Consider the following 24,404-nt stretch of genomic DNA (forward strand, 5'->3'; position numbering starts at 1 on the left):
GTTAAATCAAGTTTCGCATTTACTTGTTTGAGTAAGTCGAGAACAATAATACCGTCAAAGTCTTTAAGATTGTTCAGAATAAAAAAGGGTGTCTTTACGTTAAACACCAAAACTATACATTTTTTATCGATTTTGGTAAAGACATGAATTGACTTTACAGTAAAGGGGTTTTCCGCTGCCACGACGCCTTTCAGCCCCGGGAGTGGAGTAATATAATTTTTTGAGGTGCCTGTATCTAGTAATAGTTTTATTTCTCCTCCTGCCACTGTACGTGTAATGTAGGGGAGCAGGGACTTTACCCCAAAAAATTGCAGGAGTCCTCTGCATCCAGCTCGTCCTGTATTTCTATGGCGCTTGCCTGGGCAACGGAGTCATAATCTTCTTCGTCGGTGTTTTCTTCCGGCATGAAGTTGATTTTTTGCTGAGACCGTGCCGACCGCCCTCTTTGCCATGTTGTGGTTTGTTTAAACCGGGAGGAAGGGTCAACTTCCATTGGCTCTAGCGCCGGTTGACTTTGGTCATTACCTGCACTGTTGTGTGGCCCTTGCTTAAAGTAACCGCTTTGATTGTTTGTTCCCTTTAGAGTTCTAACAAAATGGGGGTTCTTTTTAATCGCCCCCGAATTTTTGTTGGGTTCTCCGTATGACTGCGAACTTTTTCAAACTGCTTGTTTCTGGTTGTTTGGCCTATAGGCTCATTCTTCGTTATGTCGGGCGAACGTGGCCGCGAAAATACTTCTGTCGTTACTTGACTCAGCTTCTTGAGCTAACGCCAATGCTGATGGCAAGTCCCGCGGTTGTGCCGGAAAAACGCCAATTTTTAATGATTTCTTTAAGCCAGATATGAACGCGTGTAAAGCGTCATCCCTGTGCTGTTCATTAAGGACGTCCGCTGCGGCTGCGTCGTGTGTCATTACTGTTTTGTTTGTAAGAAGCGTTAGCTTCCGTTCTATCTCATCATAGTATTTGAGTAGGGGTAATTCTCCCTGCCTCGACAAACATAATTCTTGTTTTATTACGTGAGCCGGAGTTTTGTCCGCATTCGTAAAGTCTAATCGCGCTATTATGGCATGGAAATTAAATACCGTCTTACTTTATTTTTAAGGATTCCGACGGCCTGATAATGTCGGCTGCTACCTTCGAAAGGCGCAAATATTTTGTAGGCTGCAGTGGCGGCCTGTCTCCAGGAAAAGTAATTTTCATGTCTACCGTCAAATTCTGGAACGGACTTGACCATATCAAGAGGCTCACTACACTTAATTTTTCGATTCAATTCGATTTCCTGGAATGTCCGGATGTTCGGGTTTTTATCTTTACGTAAGCTTAACTCCCCCATAATTGTGGTTAATTATGCTTCGAATAGTTCTTCCTGCCTTTGAAGTGCGCAGTTCTATTTTTTACTAGCACTTTTCCGTGTAAAAGTTCTAGGACTTCTTCGTCTGAGGAGATGTTCCCAGTATCCCTATACATGAGACAGTTTTTATGTAAAACAAAATTTTGCAGGTGTTATAGAATTAAATCAAGAGTTTGTAGAATATTAATTATAAGTATTTGTTGTATTTCCTAGCGAGAGTTAAATATCAAATTAATTTGTGATTTGCTAAAATTTCAACTCCACAACTTGCTGGATATAATTTATTTGGAGTATTTTTTTATTTTGCATTTTCTAGCACATGAGAATTTATTGTATTTATTAAGTTTTAAGCTCACAATTTGTTAAATATTTTTTACTTATTGGCGAACTTTTGGACAAAAAGCCTACTCACATGTTAATAAATTAATTTTATTGTCGAGGTGTTTTGCGGACGGCTTTCTTTCGCCACCAGTACTGCCGCTGTCGTCGCTGCCGATGTCGCTGCTGCCTATATATGTGGTTATTTAGAATTTTCCACTTTGTTGAAAGTTGGGACTTGTGTTTTTTCCTTTCGGGTGATTTTTTTGATTCGATCTATCTTTATTTTTGTGATTTTAATTTTTTCACTTTTTTTTCTTTTTACTTCGGGTGATTGTTTTTTGTCCGCGAATTCCGTCTCGCATGAGTCCGATTTCTTCGTCGGGCGACAATTATAAGTCGTTAGTTTATTTTAATTATATTTATTTACCACTCTCCCGTTAGGGCGAGGGTCACCATATTCCGGTATTTATAATTACAAGGCGTAAGCCTCGGAGTATGATTAAAAACTAACTTAAGAATTCGGTCCCGGTTCAACTCCAGGCCTCTGGTCCGCAGCAGAACTGCTGGCAGAAGGCCAGGTCAGCACTTCTGCACCAGGCCGATCCGTGCGGGCTCCGGTCAAATGCACCTGGAGTACGCGATCAGCAGTTTGTTTAGTGCGCGTGCAGACAACCGGATATGGCCTGCAATTTAGCAGTTTCACTCCGTGAGAACTGCTTGTGTTAACTTATATATACTTTTTATGGTCGGAAACGCTTTTTTGTTACATACTTTTCGAGAAAACAAGTATAACGTTTTACTTTACGTGTATCGTGTGTAATAATTATCCCTTCTATTTTCTTCGCTCTTTTGCTTATTTGTGGTACGGTTGCTTTTAGTGTTATAACAAAACCTTAAAAAACCGTTTCTTAGTCTATCCTTTCTTTATACTGCTCGGTTAAATTTGGCCGTGCAGCTTAGTGTTACAATAACTATTTAAACCGATGAAAGTTCCAGTTCGCACAGGATCCGAATCAGTTTTAATATTTCGTTAACACTAAGCGCAAAACAATTTCCTACCCTTCCTCCCTATTTTTAGCAAATATTATTATTATCAGATCAGGCCTTTTGCCGATCCACTTGCAAAGGTATTTCAAACATATGCAACATTACCTCATTCCGAACAGCCACACTCTTACGCGGTATCAAAGTCAATTTTGTGATTCCTCTCCATAAAAAAGGTAACAAATTGGATCAAGCACTTACAGAGGAATCTCTAAATTGTCAGCGACCCTAAGCTTTTTGAATATGTTATCACTCCCCATTTTCTCTGTCCAGACGCATGTTCAGTTTCCACTAAGGCGTGTGTTCACCCGGTTTACGCATCAGTAGATGAATTGCTCGACGGCTGTGTTTCCACAGTCCTGCCGCTCTCGTTGTCCTGTACGGTGAGGTGTGCGCTGTTGGGCTAGGAATTTCTACCGTACGCGGACTCACGGTAACCAACGGCTGCGTCTTTTATGTAATCGTCAGGCGAAACGACACCGCGTTAGCCTCACGACTGCTTTGACTGATCGGGCCGGAACCACGCCTGCTCGGTTCTTACGAACTCTTTAGGCAAATGCCCGATCAATCCCAACACGCATCCTGTTCCTTGCTAGAATTGGAACCGAATGTTCAAATACTAACGGACTCGCAAGGATCTGGTCTCGAATCGTGGTGTAGCAAGGCGTCTAAACCTGAGCGTGCTTTGTCCTAATGGACCTCATCTGCCTATTTCTAAATCCGGTCACTTGCTTCGACACTAACGTCTCGACGTAGCGATCTTGCTTCTTGTTGGCTTTCGCGACTTAAGCTCCCTAGCTGCTTGCGTTGCTTCGAGTCGTTTACATGCATTCTTATTATCCTCAACTTTGCACCGCTTCCAGCGCTCAGACTGCTTATATAGGCTTCCCTAAACCGATATTCCTCGATGTCTCCACTATCCAAATCCAAGGTCGACTGCTTGAAGGGGTGGAGATCTTGCTCGCACTGGCCCTAACACTAACTACACATTACTATGAAAATAGACTAAGATTTTAGTGTGCATTCGACAAAACTTGAGTGCTAGTTATCGCAACTGGAAAAAATCGTACATACATTCAAAGAAAGTGCATTTAAAAAATTATAGGATGCAGAATTAAGATCAAGGAAATGGATAAAAAGAAAAGAGAACAGCGGAACATTTTTGGAGAGCCACAAATGCTGTTGAGTTCGCCTATAGCCCACGATCACCTGCCGATAGAGCATGGCTTCCCTTCCCTTTAAACACCCTTCGACCGCGGTAACATCAGCTAAATAATGTTATTGCTGTTTTAGAATTTTATTTTTTAATCACTTAATCGCGTTAATAGATAAATATTTATATTGTATGCAAAAGTTATAAATTTAATAAAGGGATAGTATCTGGATAAATTATATACAATAGTATACTATTATATTCAAATGTGTAAGAAAACGATTAGTAATTTCAATTAGAACTAGGGTATAAGTTAATGTAAATTAACAGATGATTTCCTTAATATACGAATTAAAATTAAATTTAAATTTAAATTTAAATTCTTTGATTTCTTTTCAAAGTAGGGTTAAAGCATTTTAATATACTATGCTTCATTTACATCTATTTCTTTCTTTTAGGTTTTTCGTTACTACAATAAATTAAATAAAAATGATAAAAAAACTGCAAAAAGACTGTTAACGAAAAAATTTGTTTGAGGCTTATTCGATACACTAAATCAAATTTTTTGAAATTTCATAAAGGGTTTTACGATTTATGTATATATATGTCGGGAAGTTAACTGTTTCGGGGTCCTCTGTTGCCGCGCTCCGCCCGCGAGTCGTACATTTCAACATCGCTCTATCTCGCTTGATACATGCTGGTCCGAACTCACCACAGGACACGCATTTGTCTCACTCTAACGCATCGTCGAACCGAGGCTATGTAGAACAGAGCAAAATCCGTTAAACTCGCATAACGGAACACAGCGAACAGCGATCAAAAAGAAACGAAGACAAGAACAGCTCGATACGAATTTTATTTATTAGAGATGACATGTTTATTAGAGATGGAACATAGAAAATAAAAATAAGACTAATAATGATGCGACACGGTCTTCCTGACCAGCACACGTCCTCGTGTGTAATATAAGTTTTGAAATTAAACAAGCTTAATCTAGAAAGATAACATTAAACGTAATTCAGAGTATTAGTAAAGGTTCTCTTTTTTTTTTTTTTTTTAATTTTATTTTTCTTGTTATCGACCAACTCGAGTGACAGAAGTACCAAGAAGATCGTTTGTTATTATTAGCAACACACTAGGACAATTCAACCCGCCACGCCGCCAGTCAGCAGACATCAAATAAGTCAACACAGTAACACGTGTACCTACTAGCACTGGCAACTTGGCGACGTTGCATGTGTCCCCAATCTCGCATTGAAATCCATCAATGCCTCTCATTCACTTGAGTCTTCAAACAACTCAGTAACTTTTCGCTCACATTGGCATCCACCAACGGATTTCTAACGTCTCTTTCAACGTTTTCATCCACATTGGAATCCACCAAGGGATTTCTAACGTCTCTTTCAACGTTTTCTTGATCGTCACATAGATCTAACTCTTTGGGGATCTCCTCTGTTGGCATACTGCGCAAAGCTTCATGTGGGTACTTATAAGTCCGCTTATTAGTTAAAGATTTTAAAATATAACGATCTCCCTCAAGTACCTCTGTCACGAGGAAAGGTCCTTTATATTTTTGGTCTAATTTTGTTTGGTGCCTTTCTTCGTTCTTAAGTAAAACATAATCGCCAACACTAAAGTTATCAAATTTGGCTTTGTGCTTATCGAATCTAGTTTTTTCATACAAGGCGTTCTTCTTAATATTTTCTCTCGCGATATTTCTTATAATATTTACATCGACTTTATTAACTTGTTCACATATTGGTAACATATTAAATGGTCTACATTCTTTTCCGATTAGTAATTCAAGAGGACTGGCTTTCGTTATGCGATTTGTAGTACAATTTATAGCTAGTTGTATCTCTCCTAAGGCATCTTGCCAAGAACGATGGCTGCTCTCTACAGCCGTAAGCATGCGTTTAAGCACACTCATAACGCGTTCTACCTGTCCATTGGCACGACTAGCCCCTGTTGCAATTAAGTGTAGTTGAATTTTTTTGCATGGAACAGAATTCACTGAAACAAGAGCCTGTAAAGCATTTACCCTGATCTGCAATGATTCGTGTTGGTACACCGAATACGGAGATTGACGCCTTCAAGGCGTCTATACAACTCTCACTATTAATGTTTACCGTGTGGTGCAAACAAACAAACTTTGTAAACGCGTCAATCAGAACGATAATATATTCCTTTTGATCCCTCTTGCCGCTTAATTTTCCCGTAATATCTATATGGATCGTGTGCCATGGAATTTCTACTTTTGGTATGGGGTGGAGTTCGATTGGCAATTTTCCTGACGGAGGCTTAGTTAACTTACACGTAATGCAATTATCAACGAACTTACGAACATATTTGGCCATGTTCTCAAACCAGTAAAATTCGTACATTTTGTCTAAAGCCTTTTCCCACCCAAGATGTACAACTGCTTCATGGACATGGTTCACTACTGACCATCTGAATGATCTGGGGACAACTGGCAGGCAACGAGTTTTACCGTTCCTTTGAATTTTGCGAAAAAGCATTTTCGAGCGTAATTCATAACTTTTTGCCAAGCTCTCACCCAATTCATTGTTCTGTATTTTAACAACAATCGTGGAAATCTCTGAATCCTTTTGTTGTTCTGCAAGTAACCAGTTGTCCGTTATTTTGGCCAATAGAACATGTTTTTCTTCCTCACCAGTAATAACCCGAGCAGTTGGCAGTGGATTGCGTGACAAGAAATCAACATGTGCCATTTTGGCACCAGGTCTATATTCTATGTCAAAGTCGAAGGACTGCATATATGCCCACCAACGGTGTACTCTCGGCGTTAGTTCAGTCTTGTTGCGAGTAGCTTTTAGGGAATTACAGTCTGTAAAAACAACAAATCGTCGCCCATGTAAATAGTGACGAAAGTGTCTCATGGAGTTATACACAGCTAAAGTTTCAAGCTCGTACGAATGATATCGAGATTCCGTCAAGGATGTTTGTTTGCTGTAATACTCAACTACACGACGTTTATTATCTATTTTGTGGAGTAGAATTGCTCCGTAGCCATCCATACTGGCATCTGTATGCAGTTCAATGGGATGCCGAGGATCGAAGATAACAAGGACGGGCTCATCTGTAAGCAATTTAGTGACTTTTTGACGAATTTGTTCGTGTTCAAGTTTCCATTCAAATATTTTGTTTTTGCAGGCCAGTCTATATAAGGGTTTCATGATTTCTGAAAACTTTGGCACAAACTGCCTAAAATAAGAGGCTAGGCCAATAAATTGTCTTACTTGGGTAACAGACTGCGGAGGCGGTAAAGCGACTAATGCTTTTATCTTAGATGGATTTGGTCTTATTTCGCCCTCTTTTACCACAAACCCCAGATATTCAACGCAAGATTTCAGGAATGAACATTTTCCGAAATTAAAAGAAAACCCAGCCTACGATAATATTTTCAAAACTGTCCTTAACCTTACAAAAGCTTCTTCTTTTGTTTCTGCGATAATCATTATATCGTCCATATAAACGATAACGTAAGAGTGGGCAAGCTCACCAAAAGCTTTCATAACTGCACGCTGGAACACGGATGGGGCATTCTTTAACCCGAAGGGCATAGTTAGAAATTCGAATTGGCCGTCAGGTGTCACAAAAGCCGTGCGCTCAATTGAATTTGCGTGAATAGGTATCTGATGAAACCCGCTGGCCATATCCAAGCAACTAAAGAAACTTGCTCCACGCAACCTAGATATTTGGTCACTAATTAGTGGTAAGGGATATTTCTCTGCAACTGTGTTTGTATTTAGTTCGCGGTAATCCACGCAAAGACGATCAGAACCATTTTTCTTTTTAACGAGTAAAACTGGACTGGCGAACGGTGAGCTGCTAGGACGGATGATGTTAGCTAACAGCAGCTCATTAACCTTGTTTCGGATAATTTGTTTTTCCTCTATACTAAGTCGGTACGGTCGTCTGTGTACAGTTTTTATTGGATCAATTAAGCGTACTTCTAATTCGCCAGTTGTAACACGATTTTTGGGAAAACCGTCTATAAATGAGTCACAGAATTCATTCAAAAGATTTACCAAGATTTTCCTATCCTCGCCACACAATTCGGTATTAACATTTTCAAGACTAAAACTACTACTCAAAGCAGATAGGGTTTGCACAGACCTTGTTTTACATAACTCTATTTTATCTATTGTTATAGTAGCACTAAATCCCTGACTTAAAATTTCGCGTCCAATTATAATATTATAATTAATGCAATCATTAAAAATTACGTGAAAAAGCACTTCGAGACAGTAACCACTTATTGTTACGTTTGACAAAATTTGTAATGTACTGGTAACAGTATTATTTCCGATACCCTTTAAAACTACAATGTTGTTAATTCGTGTGCCCGAGAGTTGGGTGGACACAGATTCTCTTACAAGTGAGCATTCGGCTCCAGAGTCGAAATAAAATGGATACGACTCACCAGATGATATAATGTCCCAATTTGCTCGACTACGTGACACACGTTGACACGCTTCTCGTCGGCTTTAGTTTGGTTTGACAACGATTGTCTTGCAGGGCAAGCTGACGCTATGTGCCCCTGGTTTCCACATCTATAGCAAGTAATTGACCCAGGTTTAGAGTCAGATAAGCGCCCAATACTCGAACTAGATCCTTGTTGATTCTTTAAGTTGTTTTTCATGGAGCGGCAGTCAGCTATCTTGTGGCCAATTTTTCCACTAAAGTGGCACTTAACATTTGGGTGTAGGCGAGCTCTTTTGCTGGTAGAATTTTCTGGAACGGGATGGTCCTTCCTCTTGCCATACGAAAACGCTCTTAGCTCGTTCTGCAACTTGTTGCGTGTTTTGACAGTAGTTGTGAACACAGTGCGTTGCAGCCTACCATCTATATTTGCAGCATGTGCCAGGGCAACAGACACTGCAATTTCTTCTGCGGTCATAGACTTCCATTTTGCCATAAGTGTTGTTATTAATCGGCTACCATACAGCGCAAGACATTCGCCGTCGTTTGGCCGCCCGTTTAATACATTAAAGACTGTTGCTGCTGGCGTCTCATTGCCTTCATACTGCTGAAGGAACATTTCTTGGAATTGGCTCCAAGTCATTCCGGCGAAACAAATTTGTGACAGCCAATTAGAAGCACTGCCCTCCAATGATTTGGTTAAGGCCATGAGCAAAGCACTGCCATCCTGAGGATTTTCTCCTACAATAAGGTCCACTGTAGAGCACCAAGTGGCTGCACTTGAACCGGCGGACTCACGGTTGAACTTGGGTAGTACAACTACTTGTGTAGTCTGCGAGCCCCTCACGGCATTTACAATTTCCAATAGATTACGATGCTGCATTTCTAAAATTGTGGACAGGCGATCATCAGTGATGGCTTGGGGCTGAGGCGATCCCACTTCTGATGTCGGGAAGTTAACTGTTTCGGGGTCCTCCTTTGCCGCGCTCCGCCCGCGAGTCGTACATTTCAACGTCGCTCTATCTCGCTTGATACATGCTGGTCCGAACTCACCACAGGACAAGCATTTGTCTCACTCTAACGCATCGTCGAACCGAGGCTATGTAGAACAGAGCAAAATCCGTTAAACTCGCATAACGGAACACAGCGAACAGCGATCAAAAAGAAACGAAGACAAGAACAGCTCGATACGAATTTTATTTATTAGAGATGACATGTTTATTAGAGATGGAACATAGAAAATAAAAATAAGACTAATAATGATGCGACATATATATATAGATTTTTAGATATATATGGGTGTGAAAACTACTCATGGCAACTTATCCAACGGAGAAAGATCGATCTTCCTGACACCGCAAGGCTTAAAATTACACATATCCACACATAGTCGTTGTACCAAATCGGTTTTAGAGCATTTAAGTTGCTCTCCCCAATATTTCGCAGGCGTATTTAGCTGCAGATTAGGTTTTCCTGCTCTATAAGGAGGTGCTCTTCCTGGCCCTACTTTAATTGGTGCTGGCTGTGCACAATCTGGAGACTTGGAATGGCCACAATAAATACCGTATTGCTGCATTGTCTTCTGGAAAACGTGTGAACGAAATTGTGAGCCATTGTCGGACACCTCGATTTCAGGTGCTCCATAGGCCAACAACAATTCACCATCTAGATATTTTACAACCGCACTGGAATCTATTTTCCTAACGCGTTTGTAAAATATGTATTTGGAGTAATGTTCGATATTAATGAATAACCTGTATTTCCGCTTCGGGACCTCGGATAAGGTAAGAGGAAAGGTACGAAAAACCGCTGAAAAATCGCTGTCTTCCAGGCGCTTTACCTAATGTACGTCATAACACATAATTCGGAGCTTTAGTGGTTTTGCAAACTTCGCATGCATTGATATAATCCCTTACATCTGGTACTAGTCCAGGCTAAAAATAGTGACGCCTTACTGTCTCCATCGTCTCTTAATTGCCAGAGTGTGACGATAAGGGACTATCGTGAGCTCGCAAATGATCTCAGCTTCCTGGCGTATTCATCATGCATTACTTCACCCATTAAATGTTCGGATTTCCGATAGACGTAACCTCTATCGGATTTAAGGTCAGGAAGGTTTAGCTGATTCGCCGTAACTTTTTCAACTAGAACAGTGTACTCTGCTGATTTGAAATGAATTCATGTCACCCAACAATTCCTCGAGAAAGAGAGTCAGAAGCAATATTTAAGGAGCCTTTACGATGCTGGATCTCGAAATCGTACATCTGTAGTGCCAAAACCCATCGGGTGAGTCGTGAACTGAGATAGTTGTTTGACATTATCCATTTTAGTAAAGCATAATAAGTTACGATTTTAAACTTATGTCCTTCTAAGCTCCGTCACTGCCGCAAGGCATTCTTCCTCAGGGAAATTAACGCAATAGGCCGTTCGCCTCCTTCTTTGGACACCTGCATTAATACAGCGCCTATGCCAGTTTTGCTGGCAACACAATGTATCGAAAAACGATTTGAAAAGCCTGTCTTGCATAAGACGGGAGCCTTACTCAGAGGATATTTTAAAGTTTCAAAAGCTTTAAAGTCTTCATCGGCTTGGCAGAATCTACGTTTTGTGGTCATCAGATCCGCCAAAGAAGCTGCGAGCAAACCGAAACCGAACCCCGTAGCGGATTATATGCCCAAAATATTGCACATGCCGCATGCAGAAGTGACTTTTGCCTTCTGACTTATGTTGCTCGAAGTAAATAGAGACTTAATTATCCACTTCGGCGCATATTGACTTTTCTACTGCTTGTGACACATGAAAATGGAGTTTGTGAATTGGCTTAACCATACCAACATCAATAGAATGCGTGCGTGATCAAGTTAGTCGTGCCGTGACCTTTTTGATGAAAAGAGGGAAAATAATTTTTAACATTTGCAATCTTGGCTTTTTACAATTTCTGAACACAGATTGTAAAGTCTCCAGAAATCTGTTCCTAGATATACATGTAATATTAGTGTAATATTTACAATTATTACTGCTCTCCTGATCCTATCGATAGTTTCCTGCAGTGCTGCCACCTGTGCTATCGCGCTGCCAATCATTGTTTACACTCGGTCATTCTGGCCTTTTGCTGCAACAGCCTCTCCTTGCCCTCATTATCCAGCTGCTCTTCTAGGTTGGCGATCTTGGCCTCTAGCGTGGCGATTGTAGCATTTACTTTAGTGCGCTGTGCTGTCTCGATATCGGCAAGCTTAGCCTTCAGCTCCTTGTTTTGGCGTTCGAGCAGAGCGCGCCCGTTTTCGTTCTTCTGAGAGTTCGATTTTTCGTTCGCCAACTCAGTAATCAGCTGCTCAATCTGCAGCTGCGCCTTGCGGCTGCGATCCAGCAGCACCTCAGAGTTGGACTGTTCCTCCTCCAACTCCTCCTCAAGAGTGGCAATGCGGGCTTCCAATCGGCGCTTCTCGTCGATCGTTAAGGAGCCCTTGTTGGCATTGTTGTGTGAGGAGTCTTAAAACTCCCCACAAATCTCGTGTAGGGGAGTGGCCCAGCAACAGCCGCGATGCAAGGCGGCCAGGGCAAAGCGGAGAGACCGTGAATTAACGGTACCCCGTTAGGTCTTGGACTCGAGCGGGCCAAGGGCACAGGGGTCGAACGGTAACGGTGCGGATGTCGGACAGGCACAAAGAAGACGCACCGTGAACTAACGGTACAACTGTTGGACCTTGTACCCGAGCGGGCCGTGCGCAAAAGGGGAAATAACGGGATCCCCGCGGCCTATAAAGGGACGGCGCAAGTGCAACTCGAGGCAGTCAGTCTCAACACGCGAGGAGTACGTACGCGAGGATAGTCGAGGAGAGTACCGGCGCGAGTCGCGCGGTAAGCGCGCAGTCGGAACGGAGTCTAAAGGCGGAGGAATAGGAGGCATTTAGTGAGACAGAGTGTTAACGGAAGAAGTTCGGGTGTGAGAACGAGGTGTCAAGTCAGAATATAAGAAACAGTGGAAGCATCGGGCGGCAAGAAGCCCGAAGGACGATCACCACAAGCGAGTAGAGATCCTGGGAGTGGAGGAGAAGGATCTGGCGTGTCGAAAGGGTCAGTTCTTTGCCTCGTCCGAGGACGATAAACACTGCCCATAACATCCTAATCCCGGCGGGGCCAACTCTATGTCCGTGTCAAGGAGCAAGCAGGATTACTGAGGCAAGGCGTTGCAGGAGAAACGCCGAAGGAGTTATCTATAAGACAGTGGAATAAACGGCTATAATATGAACCCATTGCTTTTCCTTGGTCGGGCAATCACACAAATCATAAATTTAATGGACGAACGCACAAACTCTCTGAGCTAGCCGCTGCAATCCGTAGCGAGCGAAAATAAGGAAATCAGTTCATTATAGTTGGTAGTTACAATTTCTTCGGCCAATTCGTCACGCTCCGTTTCAGCAGCACGTCGCGCCCTCTCTGAGCTGTCCAGATATTCAGTCAGCTGTAATACTTCTGCCTCCAGGGGCTTGACCTTGCGCTCGGCCTCCTTGCTCAACGCCTGTAGTTCCTCCTTGGCGGCATTTGCTTCCTCGGCGTCGCTCAGCGCGTCCTTCACTTGATCTTGTACAAGTTTCATACCGCTCTTTAAGTTCCTCATATGTATTACAGGTATGCCTTATACATTTGTATTCGGTTTTGATGCTCAGTCCATTCACAACATAACGTATTACAGACTTGGTTTCAACTTGGCCCAGAGCGCCAATTTTCTTCATCTGCAAGACGAATTCATGGAAACTCTCCGTTTGCAATTTTTTCCTATTTGCCAGTTCCTCGTGTACTTCTGCACTTCCCAATTTTCGTTTGAACTCAGTTAAAAGCGCTGTTTTCAATTCTTCATACGAGCACACCAGCTTCGATTCCAAGAAGAACTGTACATTCTTTGTCATTTTTGATCGCGCTTGCGCATATTTTTGACTCTCGTTTAGCCCATACGCATCAGCATTCAACTCGAAGTTCTCAATCCAATTTTCGACAGGCGCCGACTCGCAGTCAAAATCTGGAGTATTTTCAAACTCAGCAGCTGAAGTATTTGTTGTAATTGTACTTGATTTTCCATCACCGCTTCTTCTTTTTTCTCTTGTGGTTGTCTTCGTGTATTTATTTGTCGCGCCTTTTTTGGTGTTTCACCGTAATTTTTTGCTGTTTCTTTCGTACCTCTCCTTCTTGCAGCTGATTCCGATCTTGACGCACTTCGCATTTGTCTCTATGTTTCACCGTTACTTTTCTTCGTAGCCAAAAATACACATGTCGGCAATAGAGGAGTCTCATCCATTTCGTTTATTCACTTTGTGAATTGGTGCGGCCGGGCAGCAAGTTCCGATCAACTCTACCAGTCAAACTTCACTGAAGGGATCTTCTTACATGTCCCTTCTTCATCATATTCTCTAATGTCTATACACACTGGCGTGCACTACATTTTCATCTCTCTCTAGCACACTATTTATGACAACCCGATCGGACCTCACTCAGCTGCAGAGGCTGTTCGTGCCTCTGCCGCTGCGCTCGACGGAATTTGACCGCAATATTACAATTTCATCAGAATATGAAATCACAGAAGGAATTTCTGGAATGCGAAGAGTCGCGCTCCGACATACACATTAATTTTCAGTTTCTGACGCAATTTCACAATAAGGCAACTCGCCTTTACACAGTTTCACCTTAATTCGGCGGTTGAGCCCCCAAATGTAATATTAGTGTAATATTTTTTTATTATATCAAAGTTAAGTTTAAGAGTATTTACAAATGTGAAATATTTAACCGACAGAACTTCACGCAACACTACTTCTACTCTCAACGACTGTCCGACATGACTAATCGTTGCTGAAAAACCGACCGTCTTATTCGCTTTTCCACAACTCTTGACTTATGCGCGTTCTTTTCGACTTCTCTATTTCAACTTCTTCTACTTGACTTCTTGGCGACGACTTCCCTCTATCTTCACGATCTGCCACTTCTTCTTCGATCATTCCAGCCAAGTGCTCTCCTGATCCTATCGATAGTTTCCTCCAGTGCTGCCACCAGTGCTATCGCGATGCCATTACTATCATTGTTTACTTATATTTTGTTTTACTTTTTTTTTTAAGTCAGTTATATAATCAACTTGCGGAGTTTTTACATTCCTTAATATTGATGTTTTTTAATGTAGGACTGGCCTTTATTTGTCGTTTGTCAGGTAAAGGTACAACAGTTACATAGATATGTAATTAGATTTTCGGTCATTGTGGCTCCGAAAGGCACTGGTGGTGTTCTGATTGAATGGCGAATACGAGGAGCCGCCCTAGAAGCTCTTTACACTCTTAGTAGAACATGGCTTGCACGTATTAGCAGCTCCATAGACATAATAAAAGACTTGTCTTTCGAATACGCAATCCTAGCCCTTCCTTGCGGCAGTTCCAGCATACCAAGGCAAGTGCTTCTATCTCTTTCAGATTCAGACCCTCGCTGATCATCTTGTTATAAACAGACCTCAGATTTTGAATATGCGTCAATACAAGTTAAGAAAATAAGATTTTGTGCGTAATAAATTTTCGCCTTCTTTAGTTGGAATAGGAGCATCCCCAATAGGGATTTTAATTGGATGCCTATTATATTTATATTCGTTGCCAATAGTTAAATTTTTTATGTATTCCTTTAATTTCATAAATAGATTTGGCCAATAATATAATCTATTAATTTTTTTGTAATTTTTTAGCCCTCTATGAGCTCGACTATGTGTTTCTGCTATTATGATAGCCTTATCTTTATATTCTCTACGTCTTGCAGAAATATTTTGGTAAAAAGAAATTTGTTATCAAAATTATTTTCTAAAGGTAATTAAATATGATAAAGACCTTCTAATGTGCAATGAATTCCTACTGTTGTTTGGTGGTAGATAATCTTTTAATATTCTTACTAAATTTTCTGGTGTGTCATATTTGATTACATGTCGTGTTTTATCAAAAACTCTCAATGACTCATTTATTGTATACCTCCCCGTTGTTAATAACAGTTGTTGCTGAAACTGATTTAACGGTTTACGGGTCTCTTGTATTACATTTTTAAAACTACTTTCAGCAAAATGCTGTGTATTTTGATCTGAGCTTGATTGTTCTATATCGCTATTTGCAATACTATTTATTTTTATTCGAGAAAACGCCTTAGCTACGACATTTGTTCTTCCGGGTTTATATATTATATTGTTATTTTTGTAGACATTTTCCTAGAAATTTTACCATTATCTCCTCCTAAATATTTAGTGCGGCCTAAAAAACTTCGAAGTTCTCCAATGTTTTGTGGAATCATTTTTTTAATGTAATTGTGGAAATTTTTTTTCAGGATCTGTTTGTAAATGTAATTAACATTGTGAGAAACAATATAACCAAGAAATGCTGTTTCTAATTTAAAGAATTTAGATTTTTCTAGAGACATTTTCATATTTGCTTTTTGTAAAATATTAATTATTTCAATTAGATCGGTATAATGTTGTTCAGTTGTATTTGAAAAGATTATTAAATCATCGATATAAAGTTTTTCGGACTTGTTCTTTGAAATATTCTGGGTGAGCTTCTTAACCAAAACGGCATACAAAAAAATTCAAATTCATTCAAAAAAAATTTCCCAGTCTTAATATATTTTTCAATATCTGACTCTTTCATAAAAATTTGAAATCCTGATTCCAAATCAATTGTTGAGAGATATTTTGACTTTCCTATATTAGATAATATTACTGACATGTCTGTCCGGTATTGTTTTTAGAGTTTCATCTTCGTTTTGACCCTTTTTGGGTACTTCTAAGACTGGTGAATTATAAGGGCTTCTACTTGTTCTTTTAATTTGTTCATTTAGCCTTCTATCGAATTCATTATTAACGAAATCTGAGACTGACATAGCAAAAGGATATTGTTAGCTATAAATTGCCTTATTATAGTCAGTATTTATTTGTCCTCGAATATCTGTTCGAAAAGGAAGTTGCATATTTATTTTAGAATGCTCCATTTTAATTTTATTCACAATCTTATTTTCGAAAATTTAACGACGGTATGTACAGGATTTGTGGATCCCAAACTATTAGTTTTTTGTTGACGGATAATTCAACGTCGGCGTGCTCAGGATTCTTTGATCCCAAGCTATATAAACTTCCTTCGCTGATTACCGTTTTGGGTTTATATACGTTTTGTTCATCAAAGTATTTTTTTATAATATACTCTTTTAATGGAAGAACTTTTTTTCCTCAATTAAACACAAATCGTTTTTTCCTCATTGTCATTTCCCATTATATTCCATAATACCCTTTTCTGCATGTATTTTAGCTCCAATTTACCTTAATAGATTCTACCTGTAGGGTACCTGTATTTAAATAAAACACAAACGCAGGAGTTGGCCTCTTTGGTTTATTTGGTAGTTCACGTGTTCAGCTTTAGCAATTGACTGACTCCCTCTCCGTTTGCGATCTGCCTCTATGCTTATTGCTACAGAGCCGATGTTGCGAAACAGAGAGAATGCCACCCGAAAGCGAACAATGACTTAATGTTTATATACTATGTTGCTATACTGAACTTATGTATGTGTACCTCTAGCCTACTACATACCCAATTAATTAGTCGGATTCTAAACGTTCTATTTAATAAAATGGATGTTTTGTTTCAAATATTGTTAATATATGGTAATATTTTATAATTGAGTATCCATGAACTGTAGATATTATCTTGTTAGTTGGCAATTATTTTTATTTTCAGAAATTCCCTTTTGACATACATGGTAGTAAACTTACAGGTCTGTATGATGATGGAACTGTATGATCTATTCCCGGTTTCGGTATGATGATCATAATGATGATCGACTTTTTCCATAACGAAGGGAAGTGGCCAATTCTATTTATTGCATTGAAGAGCTGGCAAATAGTTTGGACGGCAGAAAATGGAAGTTTGAAGATCATCTTAGGGTTTATCAGATCGCTGCCGGGGCTCTTATTAGGTTTTAATTCCTTAATGATTTTAGCAATTTCAGTTGGTCGAAATTCTATTGGATCCTGTGTCGTTTGGCTTACAACTGCTTGCTCTTGTAATACGAAATTATTCGTTGCTGGATTTGGTTGAAACACGTTTTGAAGGTGCTCCGCGAAAGTAGAAGCTCTATGTTTATCGCTGCGGACCCATTCACCTGCAGAATTTCTTATTGGCACAACAGATTCTACCGGGGGCTTAGAGATTTGTGTGCTTTCCATTATGGGTGTTTTGTGCTAAAAAGTGATAATTGCTCTAAGTAGCGGCGTTGTGCGCATTCCTGCTCGTTGATTAGCTCCTTTCTTAATCTACGAGTTGCGTTTTTGAGCCTTTGTTTTGCAAATGGCGATATATAAGATTGCCATTCTCGTCGTAGGCGGTGCTTTTCCAAGACAAGCTTCTCAACTTGAACATTTGTCTCACGTTGCATATACTGTACAGTCTGTTTTTTTGGGGTTGAGGCATGGGCTGCTGCAACAAGGACAGACTCCAAAAGTTTAGTGGTGCTTTCTATCTCAGCCTTATTGATGATTCCTGGGTTCAGTTCAATGTATTTTAGCCAGTTAGTTCTATTGAATGTCAATCGACAGAGTGCATTTTTCAGATCCGGACACTGAAGATAATTGGGAGGTCCGTTGGCCAATATGTAGTTGTGCCCGGAGAGGCGCTTCCTTGTTTTGTCCAGCGAGTGGGAATGGAGTTGTAGGACTTGTAGATGCAAGATCTGAGTTAAGCGCACTTGCAAATGTTACGTTCCTGTTGGTCAGACTGTTTAAGTGGACATCAGATGTATGTTTTGAGGATATAATTGTGCTCGGCGTGCTTTGCCCACGCATCATAGTCACTTTTTGGTGTATCCGATTTTTTAGATCCTTATATACAGGGCAACCTCTGTAGTTTGCTGTGTGTTACTACAGTTACTACACTTTTTCATACCGGGGTCAGCTTTGTTTGATGGGCTGTTAACAGAGCTGTGAAGCTCACCACAAGCTACACATACAGTGCGAAGGGTACAAGCATTTTTTGTATGACCATATTCTTGGCAATTTGTACACTGAACGAGTCCTTTGCGCTTATGCGGCTCTTCAACAGAGATTCTACGGTGTACAAGATATTGCAGCTTATAAATGGGGTGGGGTGACTCGTTTTTCTTCAATGCCCAAGAGTCTGGTTCAAGTTCGACCTTGAAAAGAGGTTGTGGCTTTTTATCTTTGTTAAATATGTTGGTAACTGATTTCGGCATAAAACATTGCTCTATTAGGGCTCCTGATATTTCATCAGGATTTATTTCAGGCTCAAGGCCTTTAATAACTATTTGTTGTCCCTTGCTGCTTTTTAGCTGGTACGTATAAAAGTTTTTCTTGTCATCGTTGAGGTATTACTATCAGCTTTTTTGTTAGCCGGGCCTCCGGCTTTTTACAATAGACCGAAAAAAAAATAAAAGTGTGGAATTCCCGTCTTTTTCTACCTGTGATCGTGCAGCAAACGCGGGATGAAACTTTAGACGTCGTTAGAAATAGTTAAATTTCGCGCAGCTTTAAAAATCAGGCCCGGTTTAAGCGGAAACTCTCTCTCTCTCTATATGCCATTTGAATTTCAATTATTACTTTCTCCAAAGTTTCCGTTTGGCGGACAAGTATTATTCTGATTATTATTCCAATTATTATTCATTCCATTTGATGTATTTTTTTTCTGTCTGGAATCTACTGGATTATATCTTAGGTTGTTTCCCTGACTTTTATCTTCATTCCTAAATCCATAATATCTATTGCAAATTGGGCTAGAAAGTTGTTAGACTCTAGTTCCTGACACTTTGCCAGAGCATTTGGCAAGTCTGCTGAGTTTAGGGAAAAGTGTGTTTCTGAGATTGAACCGTTTAATCCAGAAATAAAAATTCTAAGAGCGTTGGTCTTAATTTTTTATAAGTTTATTTGGTTATTTCACTGTCTTTTCCATATGTCATTATAATTTTATTTATGAGTAATGTAATTTTTTTGTTTACTTCCTTGTATAATTCTATAATGCTTAAGCGTCCTGTCTAAGGATGCTTAATTGTGATTCGAGAATATGGATCGGTCTTTTATCGTTATAAATAAAATCCAATTTGGAAAGAATTAATTAATTCCATTGTCAGATCAGTGGCGCTGGATATCCCGCCCGCAGAAAAGGTTGGTGTTGAACCTCATCCAAACTATTTATTAAATTCTCCAGATTGTTTCCTTCAATTGATTTTGTAATGATTAATATTAAACTTTTTAGTATTCCCTATATCTGCTCTTATTTTATACAATTTTTTTTTTTTTTTTCTGCTCACGATACTTTCCGTTGGAATCTTCCTTCCATTTAGTTGTCCTTGCTACTTTCCGTTGGAGTCTTCCTTCAGTTTAATTGTCCTGATTATTTTCTATTTATCAATTTTTGTTTTTAGTTGTAGCGAGGGATTGCCCTCAGCTCTTCCTTCTCTCTTGGTGTTGATTTCTTTCAATATTTTTGAATATATTTTGGTTATAGATTTTGTTTTGGTTTTTGTTTCTTGTTGAGTCTGATTAAAAGTGTCTTGTTTTTTTGTATTAAGTATTCAGTCCACATTTTTTAAATATTAAATTCTTAATTCGATTATTGCATTAATTAATTTCCAATTAAGTTTTTCCACGATCACTGTCACAGTAGTTAGATGTCGTTGGATTAATGTGGATGTTTTAATTTTTCCACCAAAAATGTGAGTTTTTGGCGGCGTGAGTTCCGTTTTATATTTAACTTATTTATTTTAGAACTTTTGAAGTACACCGCCCCACGTTGGGCGCCAATTAAAATCGTTACTATTACAAGACACTTTATTACTAGCTTAACTTTGGTTTGAAGCTGTTCACGATCTCATCCCGATTCAGACTGATCTTCTAATTCTTAATCCTGATCAATCAACCTCGCCAGAAACTTTTGATTCGAACTTTTTGAACTTTTAGTTTTGTTTAGGATGCTTATGTTATTTCGCAGCATTGTGAAATTGAAATTTGCTGAGTGATGCAGTTTGATTGAAGCGCAATAAGTTGATAATGACTTGGTCTCCAAGTGGAGGTGGTGTTTACTTTAATTTTGGTTATTTATCGGGTGGCTAAGTGTTGGCGACAATAACAAAGGCAAAGGCAGGCAAATTGTTAATGTTTACTTTAATTTTATATAATATTTATTCACTGATACTATTACAAGAGACTTTATTAATAAGTTATCTTTGATTTGAAGCTGTTCACGATCTCGTCGGAATTCAGACTGATCTTCTAATTTTTAATCCTGATCCAATCAACTTCGGCCAGAAGCTTTTCATTCGAAACTTTTTGAACTTTCAATTAAGTTGAAAGCTGAAATTATGCTGAAATTAATTCTCTGTATTGTGAAATTGAAATTTGCTGACTGATGCAGTTTGATTGAAGCGCAATAAGTTGATAATGGCTTGGTCTCCAAGTGGAGGTGGTGTTTACTTTAATTTTGGTTATTTATCGGGTGGCTAAGTGTTGGCGACAATATCAAGGGCAAAGGAAATTCTGCTGAGATTGAAGTTTGAAATTTGTTTATCAACTGGGGCAGATTGCTATATTTATGGGTTGGATAACTGGCACTACTTTATCTGTTCGGTTCATCAAGTCAGATGAGACACTTCTATGACAGACCGGTGGACCTTAATGTATCGTTTGATTTGGAATGTCTCCAACATCATTTATATCATCGAATCCACAACGTCGCCACGTATACTATCGGATCTACCTACTTGAGCTGCAATAGCTCTGGGTATACATTCAGCGATAGAACTTTGAATCAATTCTGTAATTCTATCGGAAAGTAGAGTAACAGCAAGTAAAGTAACAGCATTGGTTGTAACAAAATTTACCCCTTGAGATTGAAGGACCATCTTTTGACGTTGGTTTATCGGAATTATCACTTGGTTAGCGATTTCTAGATTGCCTGCAAGTTAGCAGACTCGAATTGTAATTAAAATTGTCTTAGTTCTAGCTGCTCCTTAACCCATTTTGCACACTGAACGCTTTTCCGAAAATAAACGTGCATACATTTTTTATGTAATTCATGTTGACATTGTTCATCTAGCAACTCGGCTGCGATTACCTTATCCTTACAAATCGGACAAACGACACTCGGTCCGTTTGCCGACCCATCAGGAGATCGTTCTACCCCATTTATCTACCCCATAATCAGTCCAACCGTATTCCATTAGAACCAACTAGTAGCCTTAACATCCCGCCATCGAAAAAAAATTACTTGATCACCACAAAAAAAAAAAAAAAACAAGAGAGAATGCTGTCGAGTTCCCCGACTATCAGATAATCTTCACTCATTGAGTGAAAATGCAAACGCGAAATTTAATTATTTTTCTGGGATATCGATAGATATGGGTAAATGAAATGAGAAAAAATTTAACATTTGTTTCACTCTAACGCCCTAAGACCGCTCAAAACTGCCCCGCCCAAACTGTTGAACATTTTTGGGATATTTTTTCATAATTTAATTAGTCTCGTATATTTCTATCGATTTGCCAAAAACCATTGGCCACGCCCACTCTAAAGCACTAAATCCGACAAAACTGCCACGCCAACACTTTTGAAAAATGTTTAGATTTTCTTTCGTTTTATTGTTTGTCTTGCAAATTTGTATTGGCAACCAAAAACACTGTGGCCAAGCCCCTGCATTTACCTAAAAAAACGCCCAAAAACGGTCGCTCCCACACTTTTCAACCATTTTTAAATTTTTTCTTATTCCCCAAAAATCTATCGATATCCCAGAAAAAAAGAATGCAATTTCGCATTTACATTCCCACTAGCTGAGAAACGGGTATCTGATAGTCGGGAAACTCGACTATAGAATTCTCACTTGTTTTTAATTTGGTCCACTGTGCGTGCTTCCTCCATCAGGTCTTTCATCTTGAAAGGTACACAGTAACGCTCGGCATTCCCAGCAGCCAGCTACATTATCGCCTTTGGTTACCCCGGTGACGTGGCGCTGCGTCAGGAATACGGATTTGAGATAGCAGCATAACATTGGCAGTACTAAAAGATGTGGCTTTTAGCAATGCCCCGCCACAAATGTTTACTTTTAAAAAATTTATTTATTTTCCAATAACCACGAAGTGGTTTTGCACAGATTACATTTGTACTAGCTACGATAAAAATCCTTCTGAACCGTCAAAAAATATAAAATAAGTAAAATAAATAAGTTTTATTTTTGTATTGGCTCCTAGTTCTTCACTTACTATATCAGCAACTTGCGCTTGTGGTTTTTCAATTGGTTTTCATAAAAAACAACCTCACTTCTATCATAAGATTATTGCTAAATTTTTTGCAAAATAATTGAGAAACAATTGAAAAACACCTCAAAGCTTGCCACAGATTTAAAGTTAACAGAAGATGGTATTTTGTAAATTTCGCTATATTCGTCTCCATTAATCAGATATAGACGACTACAGACCATTTGCATGATTAACAATTTATAACTATACTTAATGTTACGTTCTGACTTTTTATAGTGATAATCCATCCTTGTATTATTATTCAGGATTAATAAACGAGTCGATTTGCCTATGTCTAACCGTCCGTCCGTATGAACTTCGCGATAATAGGAACTATTAGAGCTAGAGCTAGACATAGACGTATCACAACTTTGTTTAATGATGTTCGCATGACCACAAAACGCCCAAAACTGCGAAAATTGTGTTGATAAAATGTTGACCTTTCTCTGTCGCGCTCTCAATAGCACTAATGATAGTAATGGGTATCTGACAGTCGACAAACTCAACTACAGCGTTCTCTCTTGTGTCTACATATATAATTTATCTAAGTTTTCTCAAATGCACTATTTTCAGTAAACATTCATCATCCAAAACAATACGGCCAAGAAAAGACTAACAAGCCATCGGGGACCATACCATCAACACGTACACCCTGGATACTCACAAATGCAGGATCTCAACGGCTTGCGCAGACTTCGTATGCAACAGTTGCGTTGATTACATCTTTTTGGTTGTTTTTCTGGTGTGTGTTTCACTCTATAGACTGGGATGCAATAAGAGTTTCTTATGTTGTTCACCATGCTGTTGTTTTTAAAAGAAGATCATTTTTTGAAGCGGTATGTATATACAAATATAAGTGTATTATAAATAGGATAATTATCATGTAGTAATTTTAATACTTATATATTTTTGTTATTGCTTTCATTTATAATATATAATTTATATATTGCATTTATAATACAAGTTAAAGTAAACGTTTGTTTATTTTCACAATAAGGTAATTAGGACCGGTGGTCCGTCTTTATTTTGACAAAAATCGGAACTAAATTTAAAGTACAAAACTGGGTGGTATTTATACCCCCCAGCATTTATTGGCTACTGCAGGTGCACGGCTTGATGCGCGTGTAAGCCTTCGCAGATTGTTGTTGCGAATTCTTTTGGTGCTAACTTACATAATCAATACTATGTCCAAAAGTAGTTTGCATAAATTTACCATCAGCATATAAAACTTCTTAAGAATTTATTCTGGAAGGTGACTTTAAAAAATTTCTTTAAAAAATATACAGAGTTGCCAATTAAAAAATTTGCCTTAATGAAAGTAGTCTAAACTATAGAGTCTTGTAGGTGCGACAAAGGTTTTTTTATCAACTCGATAGACATTTAATGGTCTAATAAAAACAAAAGAGAGAATGCTATAGTCGAGTTCCCCGACTATCATATACCCGTTACTCAGCTAGTCAACGCGAAATTGAATCATTTTCCTTGGAGATATCGATGGATATTGGGGATTAAAATGAGAAAATATTTTAAAATTGTTTAAAGGTGTGGACGTGTCCGTTTGGGCGTTTTGTAGGTTAAAGAAGTAAAATCTTTTCTTATACTCGAAATTGCTACTTAAACTCTTATTTTCATAGCTCAAAAATAGGTAATAAATAAACTGATTTGTGCATAAACAAAATATGTGCAAATCATACAATGCTGTTTTAGCTTTAATTTGATTAATTCGCTATTGTTGCTGAATGCGTTGTTGAACAACAAGTTGTGTCAATAATATTCAGACAAATTAAAAGCA

The 24,404-nt window shown here is 39.0% G+C and overlaps 1 protein-coding gene across 2 annotated transcripts in view; it reads left to right on the plus strand.

Moving 5' to 3' along the window:
• The window catches only part of LOC117150634 (lachesin), a 291,978-nt gene that overhangs the window by 216,578 nt on the left and 50,996 nt on the right, over positions 1-24,404 (plus strand). For both annotated transcript variants that reach the window (XM_033317607.1, XM_033317606.1), the window contains one exon: positions 23,186-23,448. In XM_033317607.1, the coding sequence (XP_033173498.1) occupies positions 23,186-23,448 (263 nt within the window). The remainder of the gene's footprint in view (positions 1-23,185; positions 23,449-24,404) is intronic.

The sequence above is a fragment of the Drosophila mauritiana genome, chromosome 2L (assembly GCF_004382145.1).
Source record: "Drosophila mauritiana strain mau12 chromosome 2L, ASM438214v1, whole genome shotgun sequence".
NCBI lineage: Eukaryota > Metazoa > Arthropoda > Insecta > Diptera > Drosophilidae > Drosophila > Drosophila mauritiana.